Below are 21,947 nucleotides of genomic sequence, written 5' to 3'. Positions count from 1 at the left end.
AGGGAAAAGGTAACTGTTTAAAAGTATATATCTCTTTGTAACAAAGACAAATTAATAAAGACAGGACCCACTGGGCAGAGACATAACAATGGCAAAAGCATTCAAATTGTGTATCAGCAAGTGAAAGAAAAAGTGTACAGGAAAGATAATAGGAAAAATAGGAAAACATTAAAACTTGTTATAACAAAAACAAAAACAAAAACAAAAAAACAGAGGGGCGCCTGGGTGGCTCAGTTGGGTCAACATTCAACTTCAGCTCAGGTCATGATCTCTTGGTTCATGAGTTTAAGCCCCAGCTCAGAGCCTGGAACCTGCTTAGGATTCTATGTCTCCCTCTCTCTGTGCCCCTCCCCCACGCAGGCTTTGTCTTTCTCTCTCTCTGTCTCTGTCTCTCAAAAATAAATAATAAAAACATTAAAAAATAGAAAATTTAGCAGTAACAAATGGGCATAAATATTTTACTAATAGGGTTCCTCTGAGTATTACTAAAGATGTTACATATGTGCTGTTTCATTGTATTATAATAATGAAAGTTACTGAATGGAAGATCTGGCAATTTTAGAAACCTTTGTGCAGCTAATTGAATAGAATGTGGCAAATTCAAAGAAGGCAGAAAAATGCCATTTTTTACTTACATCTTGGTAGAAGTAATATATTACTATCCAATGATGTCAATACTTTTGCTGATAACTTATTACCTTCTATGCTCAAGGCTTGTTTTTTTTTTTTTTTTTTTTTGATCTCATAATCAAGCAGTTTTAAATTACAACCTTAAACTATCAATCTTCAGTTCTGGAACTGAGAGGACTTTTCTATTAGCACATTGAAGGATCTGATTGAAAATATTAACGTCTACAGAAAATATTCCAGAGTATTCTAAAATGCATGCTCAAATAGCACATTTATAAAAGTTCCAGAGACTTCGATGACAGACCTTATTTAAAATATATAATTGTATGCAGTGGAAAAATCCAACAATTGGGACTCAGTCAAGAGAAAATTAGATTAGGAAATTTTCAAGTGCAGACTGAGAAGCTCAAGACACAATATCCTACAATACTGTCTGCACATTTTAATTACACATTCAATGATTTAATACATAATCCTTTATTTAAAGTAACTACAATTTATATGCTTTCACCACTTTTTAAAATGAGGTAAAGAAAAAAAAATTATCATTTTAAAACACGGTAACACTCCTGTAAGAAAGCACTCCTGGAAATAGGAAAATGAGAAAAGTTGAAGTCTGAAAGAGTTTTTATTATCTTATTACCTTATTGTTGTTTTTACTTAAATGAGAGGTACACCCCTGCAATTAGGGGAAACTGAAATGCACTCAGACTATGTTGGTAAGACTTTCAGTCCATCTGTGTAGTCTACAAACCCTTGTGATGATTAATTTGCCAATCAGTGATGATTTATTTATTTTCTTTAATCATAGAGCATTTTTGTCTCCTTTTATAATTTGGAATATATTTAAGTAGTTTGAGCTGTGATTCTTAAGACTTATGTATCTCAGTATTTTCTAGAATTTGGGGAGAATATGTATTTATCTAAAGGCAGAGTGTAAGCAGCATTGTCACCCATCCAGGGACTTTTCTATCACCAGTTGATACTGGATAGGGACTCTATTGCTCAAGATGATAACTGCCCGCAAAAAGATAGTAAGTAATGAATTGGACAACAAAAAATGGTTACAGGCTTATTACTTCCATTTATTTTTTTTTGGGGGGGGGTATATCTGCTAACCCAATCCATCTTTCCACCATTTCCCTTCCTCTCCCCACATTCCATCCTGCCCTTTGGAACTCACAGTCAAATATCAACCAATCCCCCTCTATACTAAATTTCATCTCTAGGTGTTTCTATAACCTTCATGCTTTAAGTGAAATTGTCCCCTGAGGACAGCACTTTCCCTGAAGACCACACATACTCAAATATTTGTTCTCTCACAACCTTTTGGCAGTAGAAGTGCCATGGTGAGACCATGATTTCTCCTCCAAACTCCCAGCTCCTTTGAGGTTTTTACCATCAGATGTTTATTACCACTTCAGACCTCCCATTTTTCCTACTCTTCACTTTTTCGCTTTAAATCACTCCCTTTGTGTTCATACTTTCCTCCATGGCTAACCTTGATCCTACGACTTCTTACTTTCTTACCTCCTCTTTCACCTTTAATGATTCTAAGAAACCCCAACTTTGGATAGGCAGGCATTGTTGGGGGGAAAAAATAAAAACACAACCAAAAAAAAACCAGGAAGAAACAAAACAAAACACACACAACCATGATTACTTAAGACATGCTAAGTTCATGACAACACAACAGTGACACTTAACAATGGCTGACATGCCAACTATTCTTTCCTAGCATATATGTTTTTCTACTCTCCATCTTCCTTCAGTGTCAAACTTTCTTGTCATCTTAAGCTCTCAGTTGAATATTGTCACCTATTTGCTTGAAAAAAAAATGAAAGCAACCTGACATTTGCAAACACACTGGTGCACTGTGCAGACTTCACAACCTCTTGTAGAGCTCCTGAATCTATCCTCTAGCTGCTGCATGCTCAGCTGCTAAAGGCTTACCCCTGTGACCTATGGATGACTGTCTTTGGGCATGAGAGCTATTATGCCACAGAGTCAGAAGTACCTGGGAGTTTACATTCCATTCACACCACACAGGGAGCCTGTGGTCAATTACTAACAGGTGTGAAATTATACAATACCAGCTCCTTTGCCTCAAGGTTGGAAAGTTGCAAAGTATAATTTACACTCCAGTGCTCCATTTGGCATCTGGGTCAGTTGGAGACTTCACCCAAAATGACAACCTTGCGCGCTTCTCCCTCTTACCTACACTGCTTCCCCTTACTTTCTTACTGATTTCTTCTGAAAGCACTTCCTAAATAAATTGTTTGACTGAATCCTTGATTCAGAGTCCGCTTCTGGGAGAACTCTACCTAGAATACTGACAGAAATGTTCCCATCTTCCAACACTAATCAATCAACTGTCTTCAACAGCACCCCCACACACTATCTTCCCTCCTATTATAATGAAAGAAGTGCCTTTGTTCTTATAAAGCCAACATATCTGCTCATCCAGATGCTTCTAAAGAACTGTGCTTCTGTAGTGATTGTGCTCTCTCCTGCTTCATCAATGTCTTCTTCTCTATTGGCTCATTCTCACCAGGAAACATACTCTAATATTCTTTACTTTGAAGAAACAAAAATACCTTCTTCCTAGATCTCAGACACTCTCCAGACTCTCAAAGAATCTTAAGCGTTATCTTTTACTGAAAAATTTATCAAGTAATCCATACTTGCTCACTTCTCATTTTCTTAAAAGCTACTCTCTTTAGGCATCTTTCCCCACAAAATTCCACAGTGCCCCTGTCATTGACAGAACCATTGTTAATTTTTTCCATATTATCATATTTGCCCACTCAGAAATATTCTATGGTTGACTACTTCCTTCTATTCTGGGGCTTCCATGACATAATGTTATTACATTTACCTTGTTGACTATACTTTCTGAATCACCTTTCCCAGAACAACATTCTTCTTAGGTGGTTTTATTCAGTAATTCACCCTAAATAACAGTAACTCTGAAATCTCTATTTCTAATCCTGACAAGACTGCTGTGCCATTAAAAATCCTGATAATTGCATTTTCCTTGCATGATTTTACGGTCCATAACTTAAAATACTAATAGAATCACAGGTTTTTAAAGATGGGGCCCTTAGTGATCATGTAATCCAATCACTAGATTTAAAGTTTCATAAGCACATACTCAATATAAAATGATGCTTACTGAAAAGAAAATCATCTCTTTTAAAATTAAACGCAATTTATTTATAGATGTGCAATGTGATCTAACAAGGAATATACAGTAATGGTTAAGGAAATGGACCCTCAGGTCTGACAATCTGCTGAAATCCTAGTTCTGGCACTAACTAGCTATGAGATCCAAAGGTAAGTTAATTACCCTCTTAGAAACTTAGAAGGTTTATTGCAAAGTTTAAATTTACACATGAGAAGGACTTAGAATTGTGCCTAGCACACAGTAAAACTTCAACAAGTTAACTAATTGTCTTATTATTTTGCACAAAATTTCAAATAGAAACAACACATAAAATCTCAAAGTGCTATCTGATCAAGTACAGCAATTACAGTTGATTTAGGGGCAGAACCAGGGAGTAGTGGAATCTATGACTAAATTTTTACTTACAGTATGTGACTGAAAATACACCATAGTATTTAACTTAATATTGCCTACAATATTTTACTTTAAATATCTTCAGGAAGCATTTGAAATGGGTTCATTTGGACTTGGAAGCTAACAGTCTTTCAGCCCAATATTACTTATTCAAATTTTCCCACGACACATTTTCAAAATCAGTAAATTTTGTTAAATTTTCAGACAAATTTATATATAGTCACCGAACTAAATAAAAATTACAATTTAAAATAATTTGTGTCATTTTAAAGAAAGCTCTGTTAGGAAAAAAAAAAGTATTTCCAGTTAGTTCTGATTACAGTAACCAAAACAAACTTTTAAAAGCCCAAAATTTATGATACAAGTGAGATTTCTTGTGTACTTCATTCAGCCTTTGGAAGTACTCATATCTTCTACATAATACTTCAAAGAACTATCCCTTAAATAACGACTGGGTAAAAATTGGCTTTTGTATTGAAAAACAATGATCTGCTTGGAAGTAATCAAAAGTGATTCAAATGCTTTCATTTACATTTGGAATCTACAATTCCAAATTTACTCATTCCTTATATAATTGTTTATAAGCTGAAACTACATTAAAATAATATATTAAAAGTAAATGAAATCATGTTTGTGAGTTTTACCCATAGTACATACGAGTTCATTTTACAAAATAGAATTAAACAAAATATCGGGTGCCTGAATGGTTCAGTCAGTGAAGCGTCTGACTCTGGATTTTGGCTCAGGGCATGATCTCACGTCATGAGTTAGAGCCCAGCTCGGGCTCTGTGCTGACTGTGCAAAGCCTGCTTGGATTCTCTCTCTCTCCCTCTCTCTGTCATTCCCCTGCTCGTGTACTCTCTCTCTCAAAATAAAGAAATGAACTTAAAAAAAAAATTAAACAAGATATTGCTAAATATTTTTAACCTTTATTCAAATGTTTAAAATTCAAGGAAAATAAAGAGCAATTATATTTTTAAATGAACAAAAAATATAAACATAGAGGTTAAAAGTTTTTTATCCCCAGAGGTGCCTGGGTGGCTCAGTCTGACTTTGGCTCAGGTCATGATCTCGCATTTCATGAGTTCAAGCCCTGCATTGGACTCCACACTGACAGAGCGGAGCCTGCTTGCTTTTCTCTCTGTCTCTCTGCCTCTCCCCTTCTCTGCCCCTCCTCAATTTGAGTGCACTCTCTGTCTCTTAAAACAAATAAACTTAAGAAAAAATTATCCCCAAATTGTAACTAGATTCTTACATTAATTTTTAAATGATATATATAAAGCAATTTAAAACACTATTTGGAGACAAATGAATTTTACAGTAATTAAATGTTCTCATTTTCATAAGATTTGATTAAATTTTCATTATGTAGCTTATACACACAGTAGCATATTAATAGAAAATTAGACTTGATTTTTGGAAACTTTTTCAGAAGTTAGAAATATAGGATGACTCAGAAAAATGACATTCTTAGGCTGTTCTATCACTAATATGTTTTTGGACATAATGTAGGGCAAGCCATTTTCAAGGAAAATTTTGTATGAGTACTATAATATTCACCATACTAACTTCAAAAAATCAAGATTGCTGTGGTATAACAAAAAAATAAATATTTGGTCTTTGTTCCTGGGGCAGACTTTCTCAAACCCCTGAAATCTCTTGAGTGATAACAGTGTCTTTTGTATGCTAATGAATGATGGAGGTGGGCAGAAAGAATAGGAAACAGTGGAGGTGAGCAGAAGGGACAGGTCTGGAGAAAAAGCCGTGATTAGAGGCTTGGAACTTTCAGCCCCACTCCTACCTACAACTCCACCCCTAGTAAAGGGTGGGGGCCCAGAAATTGAGTTCTATCATTATTGGCCAATGATTTGATCAATCACATCTTTGTAATGAAACCTCCACTAAAACCCCTAACAGATGCTGCAGTTCAAGGAGCTTCTGGGTTGGTGAACACTTTGGAAGGGCTGGAGGGTAGACTCCAGAGAAGCCACGCAAGTTTTACACTGCTGCCAACTCAGTCCCTCCCCCTTATGCGTCTTTTTTTTTTTAATGTTTATTTCTTTACGTTAGAGAGAGAGAGAACACAACCAGGGGAAGGAGAGAGAGAAGGAGACACAGAATTTTAAGTTTATAACAAGTATATATATTAATATTCATGTTAATATATAAATAGGGAAGTAGAGGATTAAAATAATCTTAGAATAATGTTATAGTTTTCAATGTTATACAACTTTCTTCCCAGGTAGACGAATACTTCTAGACATAATGGGTACTTACTACGTATGGGTCATGATAGTTTACTACATTACTTTAAAGGAAAACATCTGCTGGCCAGTAAGTTAACAGAACTCAGTCATAATTTTATCATATAAAGGAAGAACTGTTTTGTCTATACTCCTTCTTATATAAGACGAACCTTCAATGTACACATAGATCCCACCCCCTGCCTACTCAAATGTAGAAACCACACAATTCTCCCCTCTTGCCAACATCAACTACTTGTCCATTCTTACCAGATTAAAAGGAAGAGGCTGTAATCTCTATCATGCTGAAAATTAACCAATGGATAAAACACAAACAAAACTCCCTTGATCTTACATTTTCCTTCAGCTACTACATATCTTGGCTCTTATTTACAGAAAAAGATCCAAAAGAGTTGTGTTTACATGTCATTTTTAACTCCTCTCTTCCTTTTCTCCCCTCAATCCACTCTAATAAGGCATTGTCAATCACTTTGCTAAAACAGCTTTTGTCAAATGCACAGGGATCTCCAGGTGGTCCAGTGATAATGGTTAAGTTCCCACCTTAACTGAAAGGCTTGATTCACCCAGCTTCCAGAATCTCTAGTCCTCTTCCTCTCTCACTGGATGCTTTTTCTAAATCTATTTTGTAGGCTCAGAATTTCTAATATGTCTAAAATTTAGTGACACATGGTTATTTATAGTCATTGGTGTTCTTATTTTATTTTACCCAATATCCCTTTATTTTATCCAGTATCATATAGATTTAAAAAAAAATCCACCTTGACCAATTTTCCTAAGATTGCAGCCAGTACCCACACTTCTAGGTCTGAGGAGTGGCCACAGGGAAGCTGTTTGTGGGAAGGATAGATGGAGCTTAGTCCTGACTAACATCAATGAGCTACTGAACTGACTCTGGAACCATCTGGTTCTGGATTGTTTGGGCCCATAAATCATCGGTGTCATAATTTAGACCACAATATGGGTCAGCATTTGATACTTACGGCAGGAGCTATCCTAACAGAAACATACGTTCTAGTGACTAGTGAGGGAAACCAGTGTGACTAGAATATCACTATCTTATTACACCATCACATACCACTTTTTTTTTTTCAACGTTTATTTATTTCTGGGACAGAGAGAGACAGAGCATGAACGGGGGAGGGGCAGAGAGAGAGGGAGACACAGAATCGGAAACAGGCTCCAGGCTCTGAGCCATCAGCCCAGAGCCGGACGCGGGGCTCGCACTCACGGACCGCGAGATCGTGACCTGGCTGAAGTCGGACGCTTAACCGACTGCGCCACCCAGGCGCCCCCCTACTTTTATATATATAGAATATTATATGATTTGAAAAAATATTATATTAATGATATCAAATTATTATTTATATTAAATATTATATTAAATGATTTGAAAAAAAGTATATATATATATACCACATACTTATCACATACCACTTTTACTATTTTACTGCTTTTTTTTTCAAATCATTTCACTCTGCTTAATTTTTAAAGGAGATGTATCGCTGTGACAAACCAAAAAGGATTATTTGGCATTATGGAAAATAATAAATATACAGAAAGTGAAATCAATACTAAACACAATTGGGGGGCCTGGGTGGCTCAGTCGGTTGAGCATCCGACTTCGGCTCAGTCATGATCTCACAGTTTGTGAGTTCGAGCCCCATGTCAGGCTCTGTGCTGACAGCTCAGAGCCTGGAGCCTGCTTCAGATACTGTGTCTCCTTCTCTCTCTGCCCCTTCCCCACTTGTGCTCTGTCTCTCTCTGTCTCTCAAAAACAAATAAATGTAATTTTTTTAAATAAAATAAACACAATAAAATATAAAACCACTACATGCAAACATAAAATAAAACAGACCTACACAGTGATGAATCCAAACTGAAATCTCCAGGGTTCATTGTCATTGCTCCAACGACCTACTCCACATCGACACTGAGATGTTCCGTCTTTCAAAGTTATGTTGTTGAAAAAAACCTCTCTTGACTGACACCTCATGTATTTTTCCTACAGTTTTCCACATCTTAGTAATAACAACTCACCCTTCCAGTACCCCAAGCAACAAACTTTGAAATCACAATCCACTCCTTTCTCTTATAGCCTATATAAAATAAATTCACAAATTGTTTGTCTTCAAAATAAATCCAAAATTTTAGTACTTCTGATTTATTAAATAAACTAATGAAAAATTAAAAAATAAAAATCAAATAAAAGTTCCTATGTAAAAATTAAATAAAATCTGTGAATAAGATGGAATACTAATGTCATTTACTTATAATTTTCACTCAGACTTCTTCCACTCTTATGAAAATTTGCACTTAACTACTTTTGGGGAAAATGAATCTTATTGACTTCAGAAATGTTGGTTTCATAAAAAACATTCCATTTCCCAAGCTCTTCCAAATTCTGACTGCACACCTCACGTAGGATACAAAGGAAATCTCAGTCTAAGTCACATACAAAAAACAAAAAAAAACTGCTAATTTTTATGTTTTTTACTATAAAGAAGAACTATTTTTCCCTTAGGTAGGCAGCCTTTCAGGCTTTCTCATCCTTAGACTCTAACTGACTCTCCTAAATTTGATATAAATTTTATGTGATTATCTTAGGGAAAAGTGAAACTATTATTTGATCTTAAGTATAATGCAGAACAGTTCCAGTGTGCCTACGACAGTCATGCTTCAAACTATTTTCCTCAAATGTCAGCTCTCTCAGTGTATAAAACAGTGATGCATAAACCACCTGGCTTCTAGAAAGATCATATGGGGATTTAAATACACTTTAATGAAAAAAAAAAACTTAAGAAAAAAAAGAGAGAGAGAAACACTTTTACATTTCAGAAAACTTTAAAATGCATGATTCAACGAGACTGGCAACAACACTTGCAGAATGCACACCTTTGTGAATCTGTGGCTGAAATTCATTTTCCAGGTAAGTGCGAAATGCTTTTACTGTGGAAATTAACTTACTCAGTAAAAGACTAACGGCTACTTACTACCTTAACTTGTTGGAAACAAATCTAGTGGTGTTATATCAATACACAGAACTGCACACAGTGTTTTTTAGACTATTACTCTTCAGAAACACCTGGATCATTTATGATAATGTTATGACGCATTTCCAGGGATCTTTAACCACAGACCAAGGAAGTGGAGGAAGACTGGGAAAAATGAAATAACAGATAGATGATATACCTTTCAGAATTTTCTTGAACATTATTGTATCTTATTATAATCAATAAAATAAATCAATGACTATTTCTACTCTTTCTAGAATGCGTGCTTATGGGATATATGGGAATGAGCAGGTTTACCTGATTAAAAAAAAAAAAAGATTTGGTGAAACACATCTTTACTCTAGTGTGCTGACCCAGTAATCTTTTTATAAGAGAGATGACAGTTTTTAAAACCACATCTCTAAATATTTAAAATACTTAGAAATTGGTAAAATTTTCATTGGAATTTAGCAGCATCCGTGGTGAAAGGTAAACTATGAATAAAATCAATTGCTTGGAGACATAAGCTATTTTTTTAAGTCTTCATGGACTATATGGACTATACTGACCTTCCTTCTAAAAAACTTAATATTTCAACATTTTTATATCACTAGCTAATATTTAGAGAAAAATGAGAAAGTACTAAAAACATTTTCATAAAAACTCATCTGGAAACTTTGAAATGGATCAATATTTTTACTAAACACAACTCAGAACTAGACTTACTACCCTCATAAAGGTTCGAACTCTTTTTAGGATATTGCTCTGACCACAGTATAAAGATGATACCTGCTGTTTGAAAAGGCGGCTGGCTCTCTCTCCTTTCTCCCACATACCCTCTCTCTTCTAGCTACATATACATATATAGCCATCTTAATGTATTAATATAAGGAGAAAACTTAAAGCCTTAAAATATTCTGGTGATATTGTTGCATTTTTCAAGATTAAGTCAATTTGCTCTTCTGTCTTCTATTTACAGAACGCTACACCCTAACTCCATAAAGCAATAATGTAATAATGTAATAATGTAACATATTACATTCAAGCTGAATGTAATTCTGAGTTAACTGTTTCCAGCAACATCTAGAAACATAGTCCTCAAAGTGAAAGTTACCTTTAAGGAACAGAATAAGTAATTACTGACACTGGTGAGGTATAACTTTTTTAAAATTATTATTCAGCCCTTAAGTTATTTAGAGCCTTCTTAGATTTCTTTATGTATGGCAGGTGTCCAAACTCACCGAGCATACTTTTTTTTCTTCAGGACTAACTATAAAATTTGCTATTTAATAGTTAAATGAACATTTTACTCCTATAGCCAATTCTTTCATAATAGAATAAGTTTGGTTTTTTTTTTTTAAAGCCATCCTTAACAACATTCTTAATGATAGCCCATGGTAAACAAATTCTAGGCAGTCAAATTCTAACAGGATTTTGATATGAAGTTGAGCAGATTTCACCATGGAAAACGCAAAGAGCCAAAGGAAGCAGTGTATTTCTACATTATAGTTAAAAATAATCATACCATTATGTATGGGCACAAATTATGTGATGTATGCATTATACATATAATTATATTTAATTATCTCAAAGCTCTACAAAGTAGATACAATTATGCCCAATTCAGAGGAGAGCCATGATGAAACTTACAAGGTAATATAACCGTTACAAGACTGAATAGAAAATCAAACCCAAGTGTGTCTGACACTGAAGTCATCGCTCCCCTCTATTATTGTCTTCCCTTAGCAATTAGAGCACAGGGAAGAAGGAAGAAAAGTGAAAGTATTTCTTTAAACCATGTGACAATATGTTTGCCAACCCACCACGCCTGCTAAACCTAAGGTAAGAGGAGAGACCAGAAATCAGAAAACATGACTAAGCCAAAACTGGAAGTCTTGATGCCAAATTCTATATATGGGAAAGGGCAAAGGGACAAACACAAGAAAGGGAAGCTTAAGTTGACTCCTTGTCCCTCCATACAGGCACTGATTTTCTTTCTTAGGCCTAAAAGCCTCTACTATGACTTTTTAGTCTTTAAAGTACCTGTGATGTTATTAAACCAATAATAGAAGAAATAGTTGATAACCATGTAAACAGTACATTTTTATTTTGAAGGTAATTGTCAAGAGTGCTATAAATGCTCCTCAAGAAGTAAAGTTTTAGGGGGCACCTGGGTGGCTCAGTCGGTTAAGTGTTCAACTCTTGATATAAGCTCGGGTCATGATGTCACAGTTCCTGAGATGGAGCCCGTGTTGGACTCTGTGAGGATGACCGTGCGGAGCCTGCTTGGGATTCTCTCTCCCCTTCTCTCTCTCCACCCCCCACCCCCCCCACTGCTTGTGCACTCATGCACATGCTCTCTCTCTTTCAAAAAAAAATAAATAAACATTTTTAAAAATAAAAAAAATAGTTTTACACATCATTATACTTCAGCAACAGTGGAGGTTGACTTTGTGCTGGTAATAATTCAATAATTACTTTATTCATATTTACATATATGTATGTATTTAAAATTAGATTTTTGCTATGATTACTATAAGCTGCAATTTCAACTTGTCAAAAACTCAACCAGAAACTTATAAAGACTGGAATTACTTTTTTTTTCAAATGATTACCTATTTTGATGAAAAAGAGACAAAAGACAAGTAAGCAAACAGCAAATAGAAATGTAGTTTTAAATTTTAATTACTTATTTAGAAATCTGAGAATTGGCATACCTCAGTTCCTCAGTAATCCTGTTACCTATAGTAATTCACTCTATTATTTTTTACAGAGTATAACATTAATATAGTAATGAGCCAGCCAAATGAATTCTCTAAACTAACACAAAAATGTGCTTATTTTACTGACGATGAAATAAATTTTGATTTAAAATATAATTAAATTATTTTTAAAAAAGTTAAATTAATTAAGGTAGATTGGAAGTCAGCCAGGCATAGTGTTAGGGAAAAGAAAGTGTTAGGGAAGGGAAACAGCAGAGTTAAAACCTGAAGCAAAAGAGAGTACATCCAGAGTGCCAGAGGGGCAAATGGCTTAACAAGAGGCCAGGGACACCTTGGTTGCTCAGACAGTTAAGCATCAGACTGTTGATTTTGGCTCAGGTCATGATCTCACCGTTTGTGAGATCAAGGCCCTCATCAGGCTCTGCACTGATAGTTCAGGGTCTGCTTGTGGTTCAGTCCCTCTCTCCCTCTCTCTCTGCCCCTCTCCTGCTCACTTTTTCTCTCTCAAAAATAAATGCATAAATATTTACAAACAAAACAAGAGGTTAAAGAAAGAAAGAAGCGACTAGACCAGGAAGGTTTTGTAGGGTGGGGTAGGGAGTCTGGACTTTTGTGTGAGAGTAACAGGAAGCCACTGAAGAGTTTTACCCAAGGGAGTTGCATAGTGGGATTTGCTTTTAAAGAGATCGCTTTAGCTGAAGGTGGCAGCAAGAATCAATACAAGGAAAGATATTACAAGACCACTGCAGTGGTTCTGCAGAAGTTGATGGTGGCTTTTAAAAAATGGTGGCAGGGGTGCCCAGATGGCTCAGTTAGTTAAGTGGCTCAAGTCACGATCTCATATGAGTTGGAGGCCAGCCTTGGGCTCTCAGTTGAGAGCTCAGAGCCTGGAGCCTGCTTTCAATTCTGTGTCTCTGTCTCTCTCTGCTCCTCCCTTGTTCATGCTTTGTCTCTCTCTGTCTCTCTCTCTCTCTCTCTCTCTCTCTCTCAGAAATAAATTAAAAATAACTAACTAACTAACTAACTAACTAAATGGTGGCAGTGAATACGGGGAGAAGCAAACACATTTTAGATAAAGGAGAGATCTATGTGTGAAAGAACATGCATAATGAAGGCAGTAAATATTTGATAATTGAATGAATGGTTTTAGAAAGATGTTGACTTTCAAAAGGTCTTATAAGTTGTCCTCAATAAAGTGAACAATCTTAATAAAGTGGCTCATCTTAATCATTTTACAAAAATAAAAAAAACCCCAAGAAAACATTATTAAATTTTATACCCTGTCTTATATACTGAAAAAAAGATTATCCAGATAAATTTATAAATTTATAAAATTTATTTACAAATAAATACTCTCATATCACCTGTAATATTTAAAAATACATTATTATACAGATCCTTGTGAATTTTTCAAAATAAAAAAGGATGACAGGCTTTGTGCTTTCCCTAGTGATCAAAATCATTATTACCTTTTTAAAATTCTTCTTTCCTTACCAATTATGCCCTGTTGATTTCTTTACAAGTACTTCTTAAATAGTTAATATATTTTAAATAAAATGAAATGTCCTTCAGATTCTGGGAAGTTTAAGGAATATTTTCTTGAGATTGCTTTCTTATTTTCCCTCTCCCACATGCCCCTGTGTCCTGCAAATGGCCTTCTTTCCTACTTCATAGAGGAGAGTGGGCAGAAATTCCTCAGTTTACTGCCCTGCCCTGCCTCTCCACCATATCTACATCATATATATTACTTATTTCATCCAGTCTCAGTGGAAAAGAACACCCTTTCTTCTCTTACCTAGGTAGAAAAGCGTCCTTCATGTAATCTAATAGAGTAGAATTGGTTGACCACTATTCTGGATCTCATTCTCTACAATTCCTCAAGTCTCAGCTATAACAATGATTCCCTTTCTTATGTTTCTAACCACTCTATTACTGTTCTTCTCCATCAGCACGTCCATACCCTGTTTTTTCCATCTCAAAACTATCCCTTCTAATAACTACTTAATTTCTCTTCTTGCCTTATTGACTCTTTAGAAAAAATCATCAAAGGCTTGTATGTATATTCCTCTGCTCATTTGATGGTTGGCTATGTTTCATTATTATACCCATTTTGTCTTATTTTTATTTTTACAAGTAGGTTATTTATTTATTTATTTATTTATTTATTTATTTATTTATAAGTAAGCTCTGCGTCCAATGTGGGACTTGAAGTCACAACCTTGAGATCAAGAGTCACATGTCTACTGACTGAGCCAGCCAGGTGCCCCATTATTGTACTCATTTTAAAAGGACAGGAAGGCTTCACAAGGTTAGATAAATTTTCCAAAGGCTATAAACTATAAAGCAGCTTGGACAGAACTTAAATCAAGATATTCTCATTTAAGGCTTTACTTTGCTTTGTAATATAAAGCTTAATGCCATCAATGTCATGCATGTAATTATTGCCATTTGTGTGTTTGTTTTTTTAAGCAATAACATCATAAAGACTTGACCCATATCACCTGAAGAAATATATATGAATAATTACAGAACAAATTGGTCTTTTAAAATATGTGACTATAATAAGCACAAGACCTTTTTTTGCTGATTTTTTTATGTTGTAAAAGCTGTTACATAGATACCAAAGTATTCACTTTTGATAGTACTTTAAAAACAACATAAATGGTAATAAAGTATTACTTGCAGTTTGCTTTATACCATAAAATAAAAGAGACAAAGAAGTTATCATTTACACTAAAGTAATAAAATATGATATGGCAAAGAAAACTTATTTTACAAGCCTATTTATTTATTTACTTACTTACTTATCTAAATTCAATTTCATCAGGAACAGACAGTCCAAGGAACGAATACTACAGTTTAGAAAGGCAGTCTAATTGTACATAATTCAAGAAAGTAATGACTATTATCACAACTAAGTAACATTACGAACTACAAAAGTCTACTACTCATTGTTGATAATTCTTATTTTGCTCCATTATATTATTTCTCTAATTTCTTAGCTATCCTTTTCAGTAAATTTAAACAGATGATTCCTTCAACAAAATTAACCACTTAGTGTCAATACACTTTTGTCACTAAAGTCTTTAATGTATTGCTTTATTCTATAACATTCATTAAAGGCCTACTATGGGCAAGAAACTGTGTCAGGCACTAAATGTAGATGAAAAATGGGTGACATAGCTGCTATCTGAGGTAGTTCGAGGAGAATGTTCAAAAGTCACAGGTGACCTCATGAAACGTCTGAAAGTACATTCATTTAAATAAAAACATTTAGCCAGGTTAATACATAGCACAGGCAAATTATATACAATTACAATTTAATATATAACATATATTAATGACTAATGTACATCTCCCCATTACAATCTCTCTCAAGTGTCCCAGCCTCTGAAGGGACAACATAAAAATTTTGGTTATACTGAGAAACTATTTTTCTTTTCAGAAAATGTAAATTAGCTTCTTTTGTATATATATAAAAAAGTACTACTAGTGTGGAAAGGAATGTGAATATTTTCATATCTCTGCATGGCAAGGGCTTTCTGAGCATAGAGAAATAGAATTTGGATTAAAGGACAAACCTTGGAAGTTAAAAGATGGCTGAGTAGATAGAGAGACTTCTGGAGTGCTTTACCTCCCAAGAGGGAAGTGTTAACATTTCAAAGGGGTTAAAGCCTGGAGCTATATATTTATATACCATAGGACTTTCCATGGGGAGTTGGGTTTTCTCTTCCTCTCTCAGAAGGAGAGGGGGGCCAGCTTCATAACAGCTCCTCTACAATTGCCCAGATTAATAATCTTGGGATTCTTCTCCTGTGGTGTAAAATCTCCCTTGTGCTGCTCACAGGGTCACCATTCTACTCTCTTCACATTGCTCTGAAGGGGGAGATGGGGTGTTGGTAACTGATGTGGTTACTGCTCCAAGAAATAACAGTCTATCCAGATACAGAAACTTTGTATTGGCTCAGGAAAAAAATAATAAATGTACATCTTAAGAGCTTCTCATGTTGAAAATCAGAGTTTTGGGAAAAAGTTTTTTTGAAGACAAAGCTTCATTATACTTATTTTCAGGCAGATCAGGTCATCTCAGTAGTCAATAAATGATCTTATTCAGCAAAGACAACACATCGATCCTCATCATTCTGTCACAAGATTTCAATAGAATTAAAAGTAGGGATAATTTAGAGTACCAAACTTAGGATGGCTAAAGAAAACAAAAAGAAAAATCACTTACTTGATATTATCAAGGCAGCCCGATTCAGGTTTCAGAATGGCAGTATGATGAAACATTTTATATAAAGCAATCCCAAGGAAGATTACATTAAGCTGTAATGTAAAAGGTACTGTTATGTAGCATAACTGGAATAAAAAAAAAAAAGTAAGTCTATTCTCCATAACAGATGAGTTGTTCTGGGAAATTAGCTCTCACTATACTTTTAAAGGAATTGGATCATAGATGATTGCCTAGTATTTTAGCAAAGGCAAGAAGCCACTTTAGGGAGTTGTGATACCAATGAGTTACAAAGCACCATTATGCCAAAATACATACAAATAAAAAATCAGCAGCAGTTGGAATGATGCTGTGGAAATTGTAAAACAACTCAAAGCCAGGTATATGTTGAAAAAAATGGGCATCTGGGTGGCTCAGTTGGTTAAGGTTCCAACTCTTGATTTCTGGTCAGGTCACGATTTCTTGGTTGGTGAGTTCAAGCTCCATGTCAGGCTCTATGCTGACAGCATGGAACCTGTTTGGGATTCCTCTCTCTCCCTTTGTCTCTGTCCCTATCCTGCTTGTGCATGCGCACGTGCTCTGTCTTCTCTCTCTCTGTCTCTGTCTCTCTCAAAATAAATAAACATTAAAAAAAATAAAAACCAAAAAAAAATTATTCCAGGTGTGTTATTATTTCTGCCCTCTGAACGTGGCCCCAAATTTACTGTTTGGGGATATATTTTGTGAACACAGCCCCAAATTTACTATTTGGGGATATATTTTGAAATGTTACATTCCAAAAACATAAATACTAAAATCAATAATATATTTTTGAAGAGCTAGATCAAAAGGATTATAAAATGGTGGTAAATTCTAATGCTACAACAAACTAGGATTAAAGTCCAGAAAACACTCAATGATACTATTATATCACTAGAATCACCAGAGAGAGGATAGAACTTAAAGCAAAACAAAACAAAAAGTTCCAGTGTAAATTCCACATATTACATATATACAAACTATAGAAAATATATTGAACTGCCCTTTGTGACCTGGTTTGTTTTAATATGTTCCCAAATTTAGGATTGGTGGGGTCGAGGAAAATCCAATTATAAGCCCTACTGAAGTTCTCTCAATAATACAATTCTATAATCCTTTATCAAATCCAAAAAGTCTGAAAAGTGAGAGTATTAAAAAATTAATTGAGTGGCCAAAAAGCCTAACCTTAACTAAATCTATTTGGTGGGAAAACCGAACTTGTACTAACATAGGGTTCTTCTATCTTTATTCCATTTGCTTTTACTTTCCCATTTTTTTTTCTGCTGAATTATTACTGTTTGGTTTTAGAGTCCTGCCTCGTCCCTACTGTTGATATTCATTGATGTGTTTGCTTTGGGCAACTGTTTATTCTCTACTAGGAATTCTATCTAATATGCAGTACATGTACCATATTGTTTTTCTGAAGTTTGAAAACTTTCTGAATTCTAAAATATGCCTGCTTCAAAGGATTTCAGATAATGAATTGGAGATCTATATCTTATTCAGAATCAAGAGGCCATTTTATTTGGAGAATGACTTTGTATTATAAAATGATGAGTATATAAATAATGCCAAAAATAGAAACTAAATTACAATAAATAATTCATATTTGAAATCAAGATATTACGCATCTAAAAATACAAAAAGAAGTATGATTCCAAACACTTGCATAACTTATTTGTGCCATTCTTAAGTGAAATCCTTCTGAATTTTAAAGTTTTTGAGATTTATATAAAAAACAAAACTGGAAGGAATAGTAAGGTATATTGCCACATTTCCAATTTCTGATTTCATTCGTAGTTCAAATTATGTAAATGAAAGACAGGAAATATACTGTTGTGAAACTTGAAGTCATTGCTGTTCAAAATCCTACAAAGCCAAATAGATTATGTTGGATCGGGCTCCTAAGGAACTATGGTACTGCATAAATATTTGCAAAGGCATGTTTTCTACTCCAACAGTGTTGATTACATTTTTTACAATATAAAAGTAGACTCTAATGAGTGTCTAATTGCTTGAGTCATATAGGGTCAAAAAGTAGATGCTTTTCCCAAATTCACCTATGTAAATTAAAGATGGCCAGATCATAGAAATTTTATTTTTTGACCTGGGAGACACATAGTTAGTGAGGAGTTCTTACCATAATTATCAAGGTCGCTGGTCCTATAAAGCTCCAAATGAAGTAGGTGTCAAGTCGGAGCCAACATCTGCAATGAAACACAAGGAAGAGAAGGGATTAAGGACTGGGTATGGGACATACATCAAAAGTGAGAGAGTGACAGAGAAGAATGTGAACTGCAAAGCATCCCACTGGGAGACAGGAAATATTACATTGCTTGTTCATTTAAATGCTGAATTATGTGCCCAATTTCTGACAGCACTATTGATGGAGTAAGATAATTACCCCTGGAGGAAGCAGGGAAAAAATGGCACTAGGCCTATTTGCTAAGTCCTTTTGTGTCTGTCATAGGACCCTTAAAAAAAAAAAAGAAAAGAAAAGAAAGAGAGAAAAAGCCATACACATAGCCATTAAATCGAGTAGCTTTAAGCTATCCTTTTCTCTCCAATTATGGTGCTACATAACCTGTCTATCAGCTGTCAGGCAAAGTGACATTTTCCTGTCAAGAAGATCTGAGGAAATTCAGTACAAAGAAGAAATAAATTTGGTATCAGAAGATTGAAGTTTAATTAGGTTGGGCAGCCAACCTTTGAGAGTTCTTGAGTCTGAAAAAGTGCATTGTTACTGCCAATGCTTCTGGGGTTGCAAATGATCCTTAGCATCCCGTGAAGTTGATTCATGACCCAAAAGTAAATTATTAATCACTTAATTTCAGTCACATTTAATACTCCCCCAATTCTTAAAGCCTCTGGGAAATTACATTTTCATTCTTCAGGATGACAGGAAGACAAAATGGAAGTGACTAGTTATGAGAAAGATTAATGTAAATTTTGAACAAATTACATTTGATGTTAAAAATCATATCTTGAATTATTTGCCATTTTGCTATATTTGAAGAATAATCAAAAAAGAAAACACCTCCAGTGGAAAATATTCAAGAGTGGTTTGCTAAGTAGTCTAAAACTGCAAGTCCAAAGTAGATAAGTATTTGATTATTATGAAAATGTTACTTAAATCTCAGCAATAATGGACTACCAGAGAAGGTATGAAGAAAGGAACTTATCAATGTCCATCGGTAGAGGAATGGATCAATCAAATATTTTCTATTCATATGAGGAAATGTTATAAAACAGGTAAAAGGGAGGAGGTGGATTTTTATATGTCAACAAGAGAGATCATAACAACAAATGCCTTACACCTTTGAACATGCAGTTCACCCTTGAACAACATAGTTTTGAAGTGTGTGGGTCCACTTCCATGTGGATTATTTTTTGATAAATACAGTACAGTCCTGTAAATGTACTTTCTCTTCCTTGGTTTTGTTAATAACATTTCCTTTCCTCTAGTTTACTTTATTGTAAGAACACAGTGTATCATATGTATAACATATAAAATATGTGCTAATTGACTATTGATATTATCGGTACGGCTTCTGTCTGGTCAACAATAAGCTATTAGTAGTTATGTTTGGGGGGGATCAAAAGTTATATGCAGATTTTGGACTGCACAGGGGTCAGCACTCAGAGCTATTCAAGTGTCAAGTGTATATTTAAAATATTACTTATATTTTTGACAGATATACACACACATATAAGTAATTTTATTTAATTGAAAGGGAAAAAATCAAACTCATATTAGTGTTTGCCTCTAATATGAGAGTAGGAGGACTAAAAGTGGACCAAAGGGCTTAACCATATGTTTTATTTTAATAATTACTGGAAACAACATGCCAAAATACAACAGTCTAACATCTGAGTGATTGAGGCAGTGATGTTTACTGTTTTTCTTTTGACTTTTCCATAACTTAATTTTTTAAAAAAGGTTAAATCCTAAATTTTTAAGCAAATTAAAAATAACCATATACTCTGAAAAGATCAATTTTAAAACAACAAAAATCCAGCTTTCTTCTACTAAGTTAAATATATGTAATTTCAACAGAAGTTTAATATTTGTCTTCCAAAAAGAAACTGACTACAAGTTCATATTTTTTTAATAGACGGATATTTTTTCCTATATTCAAGATAAACATAACAATCCTACTTGAAAAAATGCTATCATGGAAACAATAAATACTTAAACTGCTAGCTCTTAGCTTGCTTAATTAGTTATCTTTTTGTTGGTCTGTTGTCCAAAAACTGTGGTCATGGAAAATAAAAGTATGGTGGTGCCAACAAGCAGAATCAAACCAGAAAATTCAGGTTTGAAATATGAATATTATCTTCATGCTGACCACAGGGTAGTTTGCTATCACCCTAATACAGGTGTGTGTGTGTGTGGAGGGGGAAGACCAGAACAGAGGAAGTATTCATGAATCTCTCTTGGTTCTCATCAAAGACCATATTTTCCTTCAAGACCTCAAGATAAGAACAATAAAAGACAAAGCATGGACATTTTCCCATATTAGAACACACACACACACACACACACACACACACACACACACACACACACACTGAGTCCAAGAATGCTGCTGAAATTATAACATGATACAATACTAATAAATTTTGTAATGACTGTTAATAGTATAGCTCCTGTTGTTTTGTAGGTCAAATGTGTTTTTGAGAGCTAATTTAAGACATAAAACACATCTTCAAATTCTTTTTAAAAGAAAATGTGCTTCAAGAACTTCTGAAAAAATGTTACTCTACAGGTTAAGGATTCTTACAAAGATAATTTAAATTATGTTATTACAGAGTGCTTTGGACTAGGTAGGGAATTTAAAATTTTTAAATCATCTCACCAAATGTGTTGTTAAAATGAAATAATGCCATTAAATTTTAGCCTTACAAAGCTTTACTTTTTGGAAAACAGTCTCAGCAAATGCTTTATTTGGAAATAAACATGCTTTTGGCGTAGTGATCTTTAAATGTGGAACTGAAATTACTTTAGAAATTATTATTTTTTTATTTTTTAAGAAAATGCTACAATATCTATTTGGTGTAATAGATTTAAATTCCCTTTGGAGAGGATCAGTGAAAGAGGCAATATGAAACACTTAAAATGTACTGAGTAAATCATCCCTTCTTGAGCACTCTCTGGGCTTGACTATCTTCTGGAAGGCAGTGTGGCAAAAATCCCTTTTCTAATTCGATTGCCATATGGCCACACCTGCTGTTGTTTTTGGCCACATGCTGGTTTTCTCAAAGCTTTCTCTCTTTCCCATTAACTACCTTAAAAGTTTGAATGATTCCTGCCCCGAGTTCCCTGTGCCAATGTTGAAAGAATTCACCTGGCTTTAAGGTAAAGGAGAGTATTATGTCAGGTGTTTATTACATGCATGGACACATATATCCCATGTCATGGTATTCAAGAAGTCTAGGCCATTCAATGTGATGTGGCTATAGTGAAAATGCTCAGGTTAAGAGGAGACAAATGTGAGAGGAACAACTTAC

At 34.6% G+C, this 21,947-nt stretch overlaps 1 protein-coding gene across 18 annotated transcripts in view; it reads right to left on the bottom strand.

The window, feature by feature from the left end:
* The window catches only part of ADGRL3 (adhesion G protein-coupled receptor L3), a 497,188-nt gene that overhangs the window by 57,257 nt on the left and 417,984 nt on the right, over positions 1-21,947 (bottom strand). For all 18 annotated transcript variants that reach the window (XM_047091224.1, XM_047091225.1, XM_047091226.1 and 15 more), the window contains 2 exons: positions 18,577-18,643; positions 16,422-16,513 (listed from right to left, as the gene is read on the bottom strand). In XM_047091224.1, the coding sequence (XP_046947180.1) occupies positions 16,422-16,513; positions 18,577-18,643 (159 nt within the window). The remainder of the gene's footprint in view (positions 1-16,421; positions 16,514-18,576; positions 18,644-21,947) is intronic.

Source organism: Lynx rufus, unplaced genomic scaffold (genome assembly GCF_022079265.1).
Source record: "Lynx rufus isolate CCGP_SWC_20201006 ecotype Redwood Valley unplaced genomic scaffold, mLynRuf1.p SCAF_3, whole genome shotgun sequence".
Lineage (NCBI taxonomy): Eukaryota > Metazoa > Chordata > Mammalia > Carnivora > Felidae > Lynx > Lynx rufus.
This window is presented reverse-complemented; position numbering and strand designations above follow the sequence as displayed.